Genomic DNA, 16,856 nt, shown 5'->3' on the forward strand with positions numbered 1-16,856 from the left:
TCAAGATTATATTAATGAAAATTGGGCCTAATAATAAAATTTTAAATTACTTTTTTGCGGAGGAACTTTGTATAATATTTTAAGTAAATATGTGAAAAATATGTTACAAATTTAAAATTTTAAGCACAATTAAGCAAATTTTAATTTTACAAGGACTAAAAGTATGTGTTAATCCCTATTAAATTGAAATTTGTTTAATTATATTTAAAATTTTATATTTTTAAAATGATTTTTAACATACATGTTAAGAATATTATAATAGTCTCTTTTATAAAAAATTAGAATTTTTTTAAAATGTAATGAATAAAATATAATTTTTTTTAAAACGCCAAAAATTGAAGATAAAACTAATGAAAATTTGGACCTAAAAATAAAATTTTGAGCTAATTTATTGTGGCGGAACCTTTTATAATATTTTAAACAAGTATGTAAAAAATCATTAAAAAATTTAAAATTTTAAGCATAATTAAACAAATTTTAATTTAACAGGGACTAAAAACACTAACGGAAAATTTTGTAGGGACTAAAAAGTGTGATTTATTTTTATAGGGACTAAAAACAAACCTGCAGATATTTATAGGGACCAAAATCTTAATTAACCCTAAATTGTATTGAAAAATAAATGAATTTTATCAAAATATAATGATTTTTTTTTCAAATCAAAATATAATGATTTTTTTTTCAAATCAAAATATAATGATTTTTTTTTCCAATCAAAATATAATGATATATATAAAGTTATTTGAGACATATTTGCTGATTTTTTTAAGTAGTGCGTTGAATTGAAGAATAAAGGTTAAATTGCATTTTTGGTCCCTTAACTATTTAGGTAGTATTGTTTTTATCCCTTAATTAAAATTGGCTTAATTGCAGTTTTTCCCCTATCTTTTGTTAATTGTACGATTTTGCACCCCCTCTTATTTTTGAGCGATTTTGCACCCTATCTTTTGCCAATTGTGTTTTGTTCAAAATCATCATTAAAAGAGAGGAAAAGGGGATAAAGATAGGGTGCAAATCGCTAAAAAAAATAAAATAAATAAAAAAAAAAAAAAAAGAGGGTGCAAAATCTCACAATTAGCAAAAAGATATGGGGCAAAAGTGCAATTGAACACAAAGCAATTAAGCCATTAAAATTCGATTTATTTTTTTTCCCATAATTTCTCTCTGTTACACATTTTAGTCCTTTCCGTTAGTTTTAATTCAAAAACGTTTTAGGTCTTCTTCATCTTCTTCTCCTCTTTTTCATCTTCATATCATCTCCATCAACCTTCAACAACAAGATTCCCAGAAAAATTCCAGAAGAAAATGAAGAAAATTCAACGTTTTTGAATTAAAACTAACGGAAATGACCAAAATGTGTAACGGAGAGAAGTTAAGGGACCAAAATAAATTGAATTTTAATTAAGGGACCAAAAATGCAATTTAGCCTAGAATAAATATATTAAAACAAGGGTCATGTTAACTTGTGCTCTTAGAGCACATGTTAAGCATTAATTTCATTCCATTAATGGTAAGAATTAATTGAAAAATAAATTATTAAACATTTTGAACAATAAATTAACATCATTTCCAATACATAATTTCCTATTAGTAGAATTCTTAACATGTGCCCTAAAAACATAATTTATAAGGGCACAAATTAACATTTCCCTTAAAAGGTGATGTGTGTCCACCAAACTTTAAACCCGTCAAGTTTTGATGTGGGCCCCTCATCTATTTTGTAATATGTGAACCATCACTCCAGAAATCTTTTTCTATAATAAACTCATCAGTGTTAATAAATTTATTTGCATTTATCTCTTTTTTTCCTTCGGATCTTCGCGGTTTTTTTCTTCTCAAACTTCGATTGAGATACACCATTCAATTGTTTTGATGTTAGTTTTTTTATTCTCGAATGTGTCTTTAGTTAGTTTAGTCCTCAAATATCTTTCTCTTTGATCAATTTAGTTCATAAATTACACGCTAAAGAGAAATTTGGAGATGTGTTTGCAATTTCAATACATTCAGGGACTATAATGATCGCGTCGTCTCACACATTTAGAGAGCAATATTATTATTTACCTGCAAATTATTCCATGAGACATAAATTTCATACACAAATTTTTCTATGGTTTGATGGCATTGATGTGATACCAACATGGAGATGACGCATATTCGAATAATGTGTCACGTCATAATCCCTAACGGTAAAAGTTAATAGAGGGGACTATTTTTATGGTCATTTTACGATTTTAAGGATGTATTTGTCATTTCATAAATTCAATGATCATTTTGACCAATGCTTACGATTTCGAAGACCAAATTGTCTATTCACCATTTTAATTAAGGGAAATATTAACTAGTTTTCCGGGGCATTCTTTAAGGGCCTTAAATAGTACTCCCTCTATCCCATATTAGATGATATATTTGACAATGTGCACTTTTGATCTGACATATTATGACCATATTTTTTTACTAATATACAAAGATAAATAATATTATATATGGACCATCTAAAACATAATGACTATGGCTCCCAATCATTTCCTAGAATTTATGTAAAAATGGTCAGAAACCTACATACTACATATGGCGTCAAGTACAACACGAAGTTTGGAGAGTCTCGAGTCATCAAACATGCTTCGTTGGTTCTTTCGGGTTATCTAACATAAATATCAATTCACTTGTATACAATTGATGATAACTTACATCTCCATAACAATAACCATGATGAATTGATAAATAAATCTTGGTTTAATTGTATTTTTCCCTCCTATAGTTTGTCAGTTGTGCGATTTTGTACTTTATAGTTTTACACGAGCGATTTTGTCCCCTATAGTTTTTCCTTTCTAATTTTATGGTCCCCATGACATTTAGTGTTGGTTTTTTATCAATTAATGTGCGCCACGTGTGTAATTCCATTTTTAAAATTAAAAAAAAATAGTATTTTTCAGATTTTGAGAGAAGGGGGCACGTGATTTTTCAGATTTTAAGAAGAAATATCACATGCCTCCTTCTCTCAAAATCTGAAAAATATCATTTTTTTTATTTTTTAAAAAATGGAATTACACACGTGGCACACATTAATTGATAAAAAAACAGACATATCAGCACTAAATGTCATGGAGACCATAAAATCAGAAAGGGGGAAAACTATAGGGGGCAAAATCGCTCGTTTAAAACTATGGGGTGCAAAATCGCACAATTGGCAAACTATAGGGGGGAAAAATGCAATTAAGCCATAAATCTTTCATAACATGCAATTTGATTTCTCTCATGCATGCATGGTAAAGACCGTCACACTTGTGTAATGACTAATGAGAAGCGTAAATGTAAATCTCTTATCCAATTTGGTTTTATCTGAGAGGGAATCCAAGTGAGTGTCGAGAACAATTTTAAAGACGATCATAAGTTTTGTCTTAAATGAACCATTTTACGGTTAATTAACTTGAATCAATTTTTTTTCTTCAAAAGAGATCAGCGACGAAACTCATACTCTTTTACCAATTGAGAATTGTGGATTTTACGCGCATGATAACATATTAAATGTTTTTGCAGCTATCATCTAAATTGTATTTACGGATCACCTAAATCATTTTCCTTAAAGAAAATTATCTCAATACAACTTTTCTTTATACTTGTAGGGCATACAATGCACCAAATGCCAATGTGTTCATTGGAAAAGGATGGCCTTTATATTTTCTTAGGTTTTAAATCTTCACTGAAGATTCTTCGCCCCTATTTAACTAACGGCTCAACATTTTATCAAATTAAAAACACTCCTCTTTTTATCTTTCAATGGTCAAAATATTTTTATTTTTTTAGTAAGAAAACTTCAGAGATTCTTGATTAGTGAACAATAACATAACATCAACGTGTCATAATATTTAATCTATATACTCTATTAAAATTGATGCCATATGAAATTCCCATTTTATCCCTGGGATGGGCATTTAGGTAATTTTTTAATTGATAGGTTTGGTTTGTTGCCACCTCACCTTTTTTATGCCATATTTTCCATTTTGCCCCTCACCAATTTTTTAAATTATTTTTTAATTTTTAATAACTTTTAACTATTTTTCAATTTTTTCTCCCAAATTCAGTTGTTTCTACATTGCCGTTGTGGGAGATTAAGGTATCGTTTGACCTGGCTTTTTTCCAACTTTTCTACATTTTTAAGGAGAAGTTGGGTCAAACACAATATTAATTATTTTAATTTCAATATTGTTTAATCATCACAACCTAACAAATATTTTTATTCACGCTGTCATTTAATGATACCAAATATTTTTATTTCCTTTCTTCAACCTCGCGAATATATACACACACATTAACGTTTAGAATAATACTTTATGTTCGTCTGTCTGTTTTTTTAGCTGAATATTGTAACAAACTATGCATATCATTTTCATATTAAAAAAAAACTAAACATATCTGTTTCCATGACACCAACAATGTAACAAATATAATATCATATAATATAAATTCTTATCTTTTTGAAAGACGCCAAAAATTTGGTATTCTTATAACGAAATTTGTTATAGAGTATAATAGAAATAGAAAAAATCAACTATTTTGATATTATTATTTCAGACTCCTTAAATTGTTTCTCCTATTCAAATATTTAACAAGTCATTTATATGATGATACAAATTTGTATTCATGTTACACAAAATAAACATTATTGAGTAAATATAGTATTTGTAAAAAAAAAAAATATCTTTTATATTTTTAACATTTTTAGCCTTCAAAAATTATTCTAAACATTTTATTTAATTATTATGATAATTCATAATAAATTCAAAGTTTTGTCCTCATGAGTTTAGCTCAGTTGATAGGAACAATGCATAAATATATGTCAAGTCCGGGGTTCGAACCCCGGACACCATATAAAAAATAATAAATTCAAAGTTTGTATAATATTTTGTCAAACAACATTTAACTTAAATAGCTTTAAAACTAAAAAAACAAAGAAACCAAACAACTTTAGCTTCTTTCTTAAAAGCCTTTATTTTAACTTTGTTTTGAAGTAACTTTTAGACCGTAAAAAACCTTTGACCAAACGGTGTCTAAGTTCAGTCGGGAACACTGTTTCACTTTCTTCTTCATAAGAGGTCATTTTCTTCGTCCTCGTGAGCTTAGCTCAATTGGTATGGACAATGCATAAAATATGCAAGGTCCGGGGTTCAAACCCCGGCCATCACAAAAAAAAAGAGGTCATTTTCTATTTTTTTTTCATGGTTCTGAGACCATGCATGACTTGAGTTGACTGATTTTTATGGCTTAAGGGGTTCATTTTTCGACACTATTTTAGTTTTTGCTTCATCATAGATGGTTTTCTTCCTTTTTTCATGATTCTGCATTTTAAAGTTTTTTTTTCCAATTGTTATTGGATTATGTACCAAAAATTGTTATGTTGCATGGTTGTAGAAAAATCTTCCTTTGTTATGTGGAGTATAGTAGAGGTCATGATGACTGAATTTTAACTCATGATAAAGTTTTGACACAATTGTTATTTTAGCTTCTGGTACAGTAGTTGAAAATAATTGATGCATTTGAGTTATATTAGTTTTTGTGAATAATCCTAAAGCTGTAACAGTTTTCATATTTGGTTTATTCTTTCCTATATCATCGAGCCGTACGAAAAGTTGATTGGTGTAAATTTGTTTCGATCATATCATTGAGGTCCAGAAAGTTGATGATAAAAATTTGTACATTTAAGATCAGGTTAATTTGATGATACAAAAATTGATCACATAGAAATATGTTAGCTTCTTTCGATATCAAAATGAACAAAGGGAATAAAATTAAATGATGTATTATTGTATTTCTTTATATGAATTTCAATGTCAAGGGATTATGACTACATTAAGTATCTCAAAAATGATTTGGACATTTGGAAAATAGGATTTGGAGTGCTGGATTCTTGAATTATGACTGGTAGTAATGAGAATCAACATATGAAGCTCATTATTTGTGATGCAAAGGTTAGATGAGTTAGTTAAGATTTGTAGTAATTTCCTTTATGATTTATCAATATTACTTATTAGTGTACGTTTTGATTTATTTATATTTTTTTGTTTCTTTCTCGGATTTAGGGTGATCAAGTTCATGTAATAACTCGATATAGAGATTTGGAGCATTGGAAGGCTTTGATCGAGGAAAACAAGACTTATACTTTGTATAATTGTCATGTGTTTGATAATGACATTGCATTTAATCCCTTTAAGGTTGTTTTTGGTTATGGCACAAAGGTGCAGAAGTATGACAAGTTAACTAATGTTCTTACTCATGATTTTTGCTTTTTAAGTCATTTAAGGAAATCCAAGATGGAAAATTTAAAATTGAAATTTTATATGGTATAGTTATGTGCTTTAATTTAATGTGTTTTCTCCGATTATAATGTTCTTATAGATGTAAAAAAATTTTAAGAAATCATTGGGTTTTTTCATGAGATTGTCAAGACAACACCAATTCGGACTGGAAAGAAACCGTGTACGAACATTGTGTTGAAAGATAAAAGGTATTATTTTCTAATTTGTCAGCATCAGATGATAGGATTTTGTATAAGTTTGATAATGACCTGAAAGATGTCCTTGCTTATGCAGTGGAAATATAGTTGATGTAACACTATGGGTAAAATACTCTGTAGCTTTATCATTTACCATCTATTTACCTTGAATTCTTTGCTTCCATTTTGTAGTCAATGGTAACCCAAATAGATGTAACAATTGGTCAGGTTCGAGGCTGTTCATCAACCTACATCATCCGGTTGTTGAAAAGTTTAAGACTTAGTAAGTTTGCATTATGATTTCACAATACAGTGTTAGAGTAACTTATTATTTCACAATCTGATTTGATTGTTTATTGACCATGTTTCTTGAATTGTTCTCGTGAACTTAACACTTCTCAAGCTCAGAGTCAAAGCTTCCGTCATAACTTAAGTGAGAGTTCGGCTTCTTCTCAACGTACTTCGTAGAACGATTTTTCCAATTTGTCTCAAGTTAGGCCAATTGATGAATTTATAAACTTAGTCAAGGTCTGTTTTTTTTTTTTATGCACAAACATGCTTTGAGTTTTTACGCACAAATTAAAAATGCATATTGCATTATTCTTTATTTCATGTGCATAATTTGTGTCAGGATACATACTGCATCACTATTTGGAAAAACAACTAAATTCAATCCTAACCTGTTCTAATGGTATTATGAGAGTTGCACCAAATGTTCGAAGACATCAATGTCAAATGGTGCTAGCTATAGATGCACATGCGGGAGTGATGCTTAATTTTCATTTGTTTCAACAATGTTAATTGGTCAATGGGGTACATATAATGCACATGCATGCATTTATCTAGACTTTATAGGAAGATAAATTAGAAGTCATGGTACATTTTATTTAGCTTAAAATCAGTTATGTTACCTTCATTTTATAAATTATATGTAACTATATTCGCATACATCTTATCCATGTTAATATGCATCATACTAATATTACAATTATTTCCCTGTTTAGCATTTCCCAAACGAGGTGTCAAGAATAATTCTGAAAGGAAAGCGCAAAACAATCACTCTCATTGATGACTAGACATAGAGAAAATATAAGTGTCGTCTCTATGCAATTAGAATCCATTGATTATAGGTATTTAATATGCTTCTTTTTCTTTTGTTTGCTTGATCACTATAGCCAAATATGATTTCATTTTTGACGATGTCGTTTATTTGTTTATAGTGTTTCTTCAATAATTTTTGTGAATTTTGCAGTTTTCAAACTCAGAGTCATAGCTTCAAGCATGATAAAAGAAATTAGAGAGAAACTCAATGAAGTCCAATATATTTTTTTGGCCTAAATTGTAACAAAAATAAGTTTAAACAAATTGTTAATTCTTTAATAAATTTATTTCTATACTCTTTACTCTTTTTAATTCTTTTATCAATCATCACAATCTCACAAATATTAATCTCTATTAAAGACTTGATAAAACTTTCATAAATATTTTGATAAAGATTTATAATGTTTGTGCAATATTCATTAATTTGCTCATTTTTCTTTTGAAATAATTTTTTTTACAAAATACGTTATTAAACCCGTGCGAAACACGGGTTTGTAACTAGTACGGATATTTAAAACCAAAACAAATTGAAGAATAAGATGCCAGTTTAAAAATTGATAGTTGCATATTGTCATGACTCATTCCAAAAGGAAAACATATAGCATTGTATTCTTCCGACATTAGGCATATCTTTATCTCGAGAAATATTTACTTCGGCACAACCTCAAATTAAAACTATTTGAACACATCCAAATGAAAAAAAATAAAACCAGTCACATCATTTAATTTATCTCTCTTAATCAAAACCAACTTCAACAAAATAGTAGTATATATATAACAATCTTTCTCTATCTCATTCTTACGGGCAAACCCTAGAAACCAAGAAACTTGTCCAACCTTAAACACCTCAAAAACACTATCAACTAAGCAAAAAGAACACTATATATCCATCAACGTTTTAATTAGCATATGCCATGATCAAAACAAGCATCATCATCACCTTATTAGCCATAGCCACATCTTACTTGTTACTTACTCCAACCAAGAAATCTAGCTATTATCACTCTCTCTTTATATCCAATTCTCTATCAGATAATGTCTCAGTATCTAACAACCTTAAAGTTCTCACTCATAGACCCCACATAGCAGGTTCTGAAGCCAACAATGAAGCTGCAGCTTATGTTGTCTCAATACTCACCTCATCTAACATACCAACTCATGTAACATCCTATGATGTTGCTCTTGCATATCCTTTTTCACGTTCCTTGGTTCTGACAAACTCTTCAACAGAATCTTCTTTTAGCTTCAATCTAAGACAAGAAAGCTATGAAGGTGATCCTTATGCTGATGTGATAGATGAGGTTGTCCCTACATTCCATGCATATGCTAAGTCAGGTACTGCCATTTTCTATTTTTATTTAAAATTTGAGAGAAATTATTATGTAAGAGTAGTAATCAAATTTATCGTCGAAATTGTAAGCATTAATCAAAATAGTCCTTCATTTTTCGAAATTGGCAAATACATCTTTGAAATCGTAAATTGTCATTTAAATCGGTCCTCCTTTTAACTTATATGGTTAGAAGCTATGATTTAACATGTTAATTGGACATGTCACATTGCATGTTAATTTGCCTATAAAATTTAGATCATCTCAGGAACAAATTTGGTAGTAATCGTAGTTGTGCGTTGACTAATTACTAACAAAATCTTGAACAGACAACCATTTTGGTCCTTGGACATGTGAGGTGTTGTAACTATAGTGTCTCAATTTGTCGAAATTGCAAAATGTACTTAAATATCTATTGTTAGTCTTTTTGGTTCTTTAGTATGTCTTTAGTTAGTTAATTTAGTCATGAAATGTGTTTTTTAATGTCAATTTAGTCCATAAATTACAAACTAAAGTAACGCTTAGGGATGTGTTTGTAATTTCAATACATTCAGGGACTATATTGACCGTGTCTGACACTTTCATGGACCAAAATGATTGTTTACCTGCAAATTATTTTGTGAATGAAATAATTTTCAAAGACAAACTAGTCTCTAGTGAGATGGCCTTGATGTGAGACCAGCATGAAGATGACACATATTCAGATAATGTGTCACGTCATAGTCTCTAACCGTAAAACTTAATGGAGGGACTAATGTTATAGTCATTTTACAATTTTAAGGATGTATATGCCATTTCGCAAAAGTTTAGTGATCATTTCGTCTGATGCATACAATTTCAAAGACCAAATTATCGATTAACTCTATTATTAATCAAAGTGTCACCGATGATCATTTTACAACCGTCCTCGAGAGAATTTGAACTTTGTTCTTTGATGTTACAAAGTAAAACTCTAACCACTGAACTAAGACCTCGTGGATCAGGTACTGCCATTGGTTATGTGGTTTATGCAAACTACGGAAGGGTGGAGGACTATTTGAAACTCAAAGAAATGGGAATCAATGTTTCAAACACAGTTGTATTGGCAAAGTATGGAAAAGTCTATAGAGGAGATATTGTGAAGAATGCATATAATGAAGGTGCTATTGGAGTGGTGATATATTCAGATAAAAAGGACAATGGTGGTTCTGATGAAGCAAAGTGGTTCCCTAATGAAAAATGGTTGCCACCAAGTGGTGTTCAAATTGGAGGGGTTTATAGTAGAGTTGGAGATCCTACAACACCTGGTTGGGCTAGTTGTGGTGAGTGTGAGAGACTATCAATGGATGAAGTGGAGAAAGGAGGTGATGTTCCTTTGATACCTTCATTGCCAGTGTCAGGTGAAGATGGTGAAAAGATAATTAGGTCAATTGGTGGTCCTGTTGCTGAGGATGATTGGCAGGGAAGTAAAGATGCACCTACTTATAGGGTTGGACCTGGACCCGGAATTCTCAATCTAAGTTACACGGTATGTTAGAATTAGTTGAATGAAAAAAGTTGCTTAAAATGAGTGTCTAGGATGCACTTGAACTATATAGTAATCGTTGTTATTGATGGAGGATGGCGGACCATGGCGGAAAGCCAAAAATATGCCATAAGGCGCCGCCATAAAACGCCATGGTGCTGCCATCCTTCGGAAATTGGCCGTGGCAGTTGTCAAAAAATCTGCCATGGCCAATATTTGATGACACTTATAGTAATCCTAACTAAACTAAATAATCATAACTAACTTGTAACTAACTTAAACAGCTAACTTTAAATTAACTTCAACAATATTCAACGAGCTTTCAGGGGCAGCAAGTTATAGCAACAATTCAAAATGTTATTGGTGTGATTGAAGGAGCAGAAGAGCCTGACAGGTATGCAAGAGTTCCTCTTTCATCATTCATTCATTTGCATCATTCAATAGCAATGATATGTGATGCAACCCAAGATTGAGAGAACAATAGAAAATCTCAGTCTTTGTTTTCTTGAAAAAATTTATTTAGTAACTTTTGCAACTGTTTGTAGATTTGTCATCTTAGGCAACCATAGGGATGCATGGACATTTGGAGCAGTTGATCCTAATAGTGGCACTGCAGCATTACTTGAGGTAACAATTGTTTTGTACTTTGTACACATGGTTTAGTCTATGAGTATAATTTTGATGCCCCTTACACATTAAACCAATGACAAATCATCTTGTACGTGATTTTTCGATGAACTTTTAGTCAAAGTTCAGTTTTTTCGATGCAATGCGGTTTGGTTTTAGGTTTTTTTTTCTAATAGTCCTAAATACGATTAAAGTCAAATATTTTTAATAATCTGACAACTGTGATTTAAAAAATCTTTATATTAACATATCATAACAATTAAATCATTTGATAATTAATGGCAAAACCAGCTAGAAAAAGAAAAGAAAAAAAAAGTGACTTGTGACATGAAAATTCAGGTAGCTCAAAGACTAGGCAAGCTTCAGAAAAAAGGATGGAAGCCTAGAAGAACAATAATCTTATGCAATTGGGATGCTGAGGAATATGGCATTGTAATTTTCTTCTTTATTTTCTATAATTTGTTACACACAAAAGATGAATGCCGCATCAAAATTTGACTCATTATATTTTCCAGATAGGATCAACAGAATGGGTAGAAGAGAATAGAGAAATTCTTGCTTCAAGGACAGTTGCTTACTTGAATGTTGACAGTGCAGTAGGTGGACCAGGGTTCCGTGCTAGTGCTACTCCACAGCTTGAAGAATTGATCATAAAAGCAACTCAGAAAGTATGATAAGAGTTGAATATAAAACAACTAGAATTAGAACTTGTATGCATAATCAGTAAGAGAATATACAATGATGTTTATTATTTGTAGGTCAAAGATCCAGATAACTCATCACAAAGTATCTATGATTCTTGGACTGATTCTAATAGTTCTCCTCAGGCAAGTATATAGCAGTTTGTTCACATTTTTATATAGCAATTTGAGGTAGGGCTTGGGAGATACTGAGAGAAGATTAAAATCAATATTGCATAGAAGAAACATTCAGTTTACTTCTTTGATTTCAATAAATTAGTGAATTATCAGTGACATTAAACTTTATAATATCTGTGTAACTGAACATGATCATAAACCATTTATCTAAAAGTTTGGAAGGTTAGGAGGTAGAGTATCAGATTATGCACCTTTTCTGCAGCATGTGGGAATTCCAGCAGCTGACATAGCCTTTGGAAAAGGTAAAACACAATTTATTCTTTTAATTATTGATCATGACATATCAATAATTTAACTTCTGTAATACATGTCATTGTTTGGTAGAAGCAAATCATTAACAATATGAAAGAACATAAGTTTTGAAACATAATTCAAATTCCTTCAATAGTCGAAACGAATATACACTTGTCAATTGGGTGATGTGCAAAACAAACAATCAAGCTCAGGATTCTATGCCTAGATGTAACATTTTGTCATCAATGAGCAGACATTAAAACCAAATTTATTTCACATATGTTGCAGGATACCCAGTATACCATTCACAATATGATGATTTCGTCTGGATGACAAAATTTGGTGATCCTGTATTTCAAAGACATGTTGCAGGTTAGTACATGAATTATTCAACGATTATAATTGATTGATATGTGTATATTTTTACACTGAAATTGCATATCAATTAAACTTATCTATATGGGGAAAAAATGTTATCATGTTTTACTTACACCAGTAATTTTTTTTGTAAAAAACAGCTGCAAGTGTTTGGGGTTTAGTAGCACTTTGGCTAGCAGACGAGGAATTCTTACCTTTTAATTATTCATCCTATGCTAAGGAGCTTCAGGTTACATTAGATGGTGATTTAATCAAACATTGTAGTTAGGCAAAGACTATTCTCACTAAATTTTAGAGAATCAAAGATGCTTACAAATCAAATTAATATTTGAATGCAGCTTAGCATGGAGTCACTTAAAAATGAGATTTCAAATGAAGATATAATAAATTTGTCTCCTATGTATAAGTCCATCAAGGAACTTGAAAAAGCTGCAACCAAGATAAATGAACAGATAAAGGTATGTATTAAGTATCTCAATACATGGCCTTTAATTATTATATAAACATGAGCATATCGCGAGTAAACAATCATTTTTGTCCGTGAATGTGTAAATTATTGTCACTGAAATCTTTTAGATACCTAAATATACCCAAGTATTGTCACATTTTCTATAATGCATACCTAATTATTGGAGTGGCTCAATGTGAAATAGATTCTCTAAAGTGTAAAATAATTGAAATGTGATTATTCAGGAAATAGAAGCAAGTAAAGGTTGGAAAACATGGAAGATGGACCACTTGAAAGTGAGAGAACTAAATGATAGACTTATGATGGCTGAGCGTGCATTCACTGACAGAGATGGTCTCTTAGGAATACCTTGGTATAAGCATTTGGTAAGTCTTTTTTTTTCTTCAGGAATTTTCCTACCTTTAAAAGCTTTTCATAAGCACACATTGAAAAGAAAAAGAAAAATATATTGTGTGGTGGTTGGTTGTCTCTTGCAGCAGCAGGTTGGTTGCCTATTGGAGGTTTTGTCTTGGTTTGTGGGTGGCGGTTTCGGTGTTGACGCAGGGGTATGCATGTGGTGTGTCATTTGTATATTCCCGCGTCAATTCTCTTGGGTTGGTGCTTTTGTTTATGGGTGGTTTTTGAAGGGGTTTTTGTTCGAACCAGTGTTTGTATGGCAACCGATTTCCCCTTGGATGTATTTTTTTTCTCTCTCCACCCGAGCTTATTAGTGCTCCTCATACGGGCTTGTTGGCTAATAATATTTTTTCCTGTTTTTCAGATATATGGACCATCTAAACATAATAACTATGGCTCCCAATCATTCCCTGGAATTTATGATGCTGCAAAAATGGCAAGAAGTTTACATAGTGCAGAATCGTGGAGTCAAGTACAACACGAAGTTTGGAGAGTCTCAAGAGTCATCAAACATGCTTCGTTGGTTCTTTCGGGTCAACTAACATGAATATGAATTCACTTCATAGTTGAGTCTTGTTTTACCAACAGTATCAAATAAAAAGATCATTCTATTCTGGCTTTGGAGATTTAGCAGTTGTCTTGGTTCGAGGTCTAGCAGAAACTCTATGCAGTCGAACTTCAGCACGACGTTCATGAATGTGCCGAAGAATAGACTCCCCCAGACTCCTTCACATGATCCTTCATATCTTTAAGCATAAGATGCGAGTTCGAAATCATGTTGGTTTAAAGAGTAATATAATTATTGTGAAACTAGGATGATCAAAAGAAAGCATTTGCTACAGAAAAACTTGCCTTGGAGTAAGTCATTGTGAGAGAGCTGCATATATTATATAATACAAAATAATATAGTTAGTTAAATTGTGAATTTTTGGGGTAAAACAAAGGTGAGAAATGATCGAATTTTGTTCGCCAAAAATCATGTTACACAAGAAAATCCATCCATCCCCAATGCATAAGGTTTAAAACCCTAATCCCCAATTTTAAGAGATAGTGAAAATCAGAGAACCCTAACACACGATCACAATAATAGAATTGATTGAAAAACAAAATCAAAATACACACACATACCTGCAATCGGAGAAGAGAGAAATCGCAATCGCAGAGAAGGGAATGTCAAAGTGTTTGGTTATTTTGGGATGGGATTTTTATAACCTAATTTTCTTTTATTTATTTATTTATAGATTTTTTTAATTATTGAGGCAAAATTTATATTATATTATATCATATACAAGTAAATTCATAAGAAATGTTGTAGATGAAAAATGAAAGCAACAATATACCTAAAGTGCAGCCTTGATGTTTGCGTCGATTGAGTGAGTAGTAGAGTTTGGCAAATATTTCGTCTTCAAAGACATTGGATCTGTTTTGCTTAACTAAGTTGTATATGTTTAGTGACTTTGAAAGAAACCTTTCCACCGTTCCACATATTCACCACCAACAAAAACTCTCACGCTATCCCCACCATCTTCGCTCCCGTTGAATCATGGTTCAAGAAGAGATGAAGAATGATTTTGAGAGAAGAGCATCGATTGTTGTTCTGAGGTAGATGAAGAAGAGAATAACATTTGGGTATTCTGAGATCTGTTCTTGGAAAACCTGTTTTTCAGTGGCTCGAGAGGTATAGCTTAAACTGACTAAAATTCAAAATGGATATTAAATGCAATGGAAAATTCAATGTGGGTGGGTTTCAAATTTGAAAATACCAACTTACAAAATGGTAATACTCATAGCTTATCAATACGGTCATATCGATGGAAAGTGCAAAGAGCTCAACCGAGCCGAATCTCCTAAAGTAATGAGCCTCAAGAAAAAAATCATTGCTTAATATATTCACCCCCACTCAACAAAGAAAAATAAACATATTTCATGTTTCAATTTCTAAGTAAAAAATTATGCTCCATGTTTTTATTTCTAAGTTAAAAAAACACGTCATTAAGGTCCCTGATAGTAAACATTTACAGACACACAACATTTGTCTTGCTTCCATGCAATGGCTGCTATTCCACGCCTACAACATTTATCATGCTTCCATGCAATGGCTGTTATTCCATGAACACACAACATGCCTAAAAATGCGACAACAAACGCTAAATATTAGCTAACAATTCATATAACATGTTTGTCATTATATCAGTGATTATTTTAATGGCTACTACAAAACAAATACTGAATCAAGTGACTTAAGTTTATGTTCTGCAATCATGTTGCAGAAATGCACATGCCCAGATAAATATACTGGGACAATATTTGTAAATAATCAATTGAAGTTTAGTTGAATATGTATTCTTGAAGCTAATAATCTTTCTTAAAAAATGAAATAGTATAATTTGAAGTTAACATTGAGATTAAAAAGAAGAAACCACAAAGCAATTCAAGATATACAAATACAAAATTCGGGAAAATATGATTCATGACTAAACCTGAAAGCCTTAAACAATTCTTCATATCCCTTTAGTTCGTGTGACACCTCATACCCCTTTTCAGCATAAAACATTGCCACATCATCAGTTAAGAGGATTATTTAACGTTAGAGACTAAAATGACAACAAAAGTTTATATTCATGGACTACTTTGTATTTAATCCTAAGTCAAAGACCTCTATGACAGCGAGTTGCAGAGTAAGGAATCAAATTGACTATTTACTCAAATTAAAACTAGCAATTTTTTATTTAAAAACAACAATCAATTATTAGAAAATTATATATATTTAACATAAAATGCACAATTCTAAAACAAACTATTTAAAACTTTTTATTTTAATATGCAATGCACAAGTTTTAAAACAAACTTGTTATTTTAAACTTTTTAATTCGTGTAAAGGATATAATTCACAAGTTTCATTTCACCCTTATTATGTATAACAAGCTTTCTCCAATATCAAAATAAAAAACATGAATAAACCTTTATTTCCATTTTATTTATTATTTTACAAGTTTTGAGTTCCTTTACGTGTATTCTTTGATTTCAAGCAAGAAATTAGAGTTTTTCATTTTCTGCAATTTTTACACAAACTAAGTTCAAGTACATTTACAAAAACTTGGTTCAAGTAAACTTGATTCTGAACTTCCAAATCTTGTACAAGCATAGTTCAAGTACAATTAAAGAAACTAAGTTCAAGTATGTCAACACAAACTCGATTCAAATACACACTCAAACTCGATTCAAGCATGTTTGATGCAAACTTAATTTAAGTGGAGTATGTTTTTGCAAACTAAGTTCAAGTACATTTACACAAATTCAGTTCAAATATATTTACTCAAACTAGATTCAAGTATATTTACATGAATCTTTTTACACTGAGGCTATTTAGGATAGGGTTAATAGCATCCTTTTTCGTTATTTTATAAAAAAAATTAACAGCATCTTATTATTAGAGCCACCTCATTTTTCG

The 16,856-nt window shown here is 30.9% G+C and overlaps 1 protein-coding gene and 1 long non-coding RNA gene across 2 annotated transcripts; one reads left to right on the forward strand and one right to left on the reverse strand.

Moving 5' to 3' along the window:
• Window positions 1–8,309: 8,309 nt before the first annotated feature.
• On the reverse strand, window positions 8,310–12,090 carry LOC112422690 (uncharacterized). Its single transcript, XR_003013203.2, has 2 exons — window positions 11,629–12,090; window positions 8,310–8,899 (listed from the first exon to the last, which is right to left on the reverse strand). It is a non-coding gene; the product is annotated as an uncharacterized lncRNA (long non-coding RNA).
• Window positions 8,484–14,031, forward strand: LOC25496988 (probable glutamate carboxypeptidase LAMP1). Its single transcript, XM_013597739.3, has 13 exons — window positions 8,484–8,926; window positions 9,903–10,426; window positions 10,750–10,817; window positions 10,969–11,050; window positions 11,390–11,482; window positions 11,566–11,718; window positions 11,809–11,877; window positions 12,083–12,170; window positions 12,451–12,534; window positions 12,681–12,769; window positions 12,879–12,998; window positions 13,234–13,374; window positions 13,770–14,031. The coding sequence occupies exons 1-13, from the start codon at window positions 8,506–8,508 to the stop codon at window positions 13,950–13,952; spliced, it is 2,115 nt and encodes a 704-aa protein (XP_013453193.3). The 5' UTR covers window positions 8,484–8,505; the 3' UTR covers window positions 13,953–14,031.
• The last annotated feature ends 2,825 nt before the right edge of the window (window positions 14,032–16,856 follow it).

This window comes from Medicago truncatula, chromosome 6 (assembly GCF_003473485.1).
Source record: "Medicago truncatula cultivar Jemalong A17 chromosome 6, MtrunA17r5.0-ANR, whole genome shotgun sequence".
NCBI classification, from domain to species: Eukaryota; Viridiplantae; Streptophyta; class Magnoliopsida; order Fabales; family Fabaceae; genus Medicago; species Medicago truncatula.

Excerpts from the sequence above, each read along its gene's own strand:
- LOC25496988 (XM_013597739.3), top strand. The coding sequence starts at position 8,506 with ATGATCAAAACAAGCATCATCATCACCTTATTAGCCATAGCCACATCT. Across the intron at positions 11,483-11,565 it reads ATGCTGAGGAATATGGCATT|ATAGGATCAACAGAATGGGT; the intron begins GTAATTTTCTTC and ends TATATTTTCCAG. Across the intron at positions 11,878-12,082 it reads ATTCTAATAGTTCTCCTCAG|TTTGGAAGGTTAGGAGGTAG; the intron begins GCAAGTATATAG and ends TTTATCTAAAAG.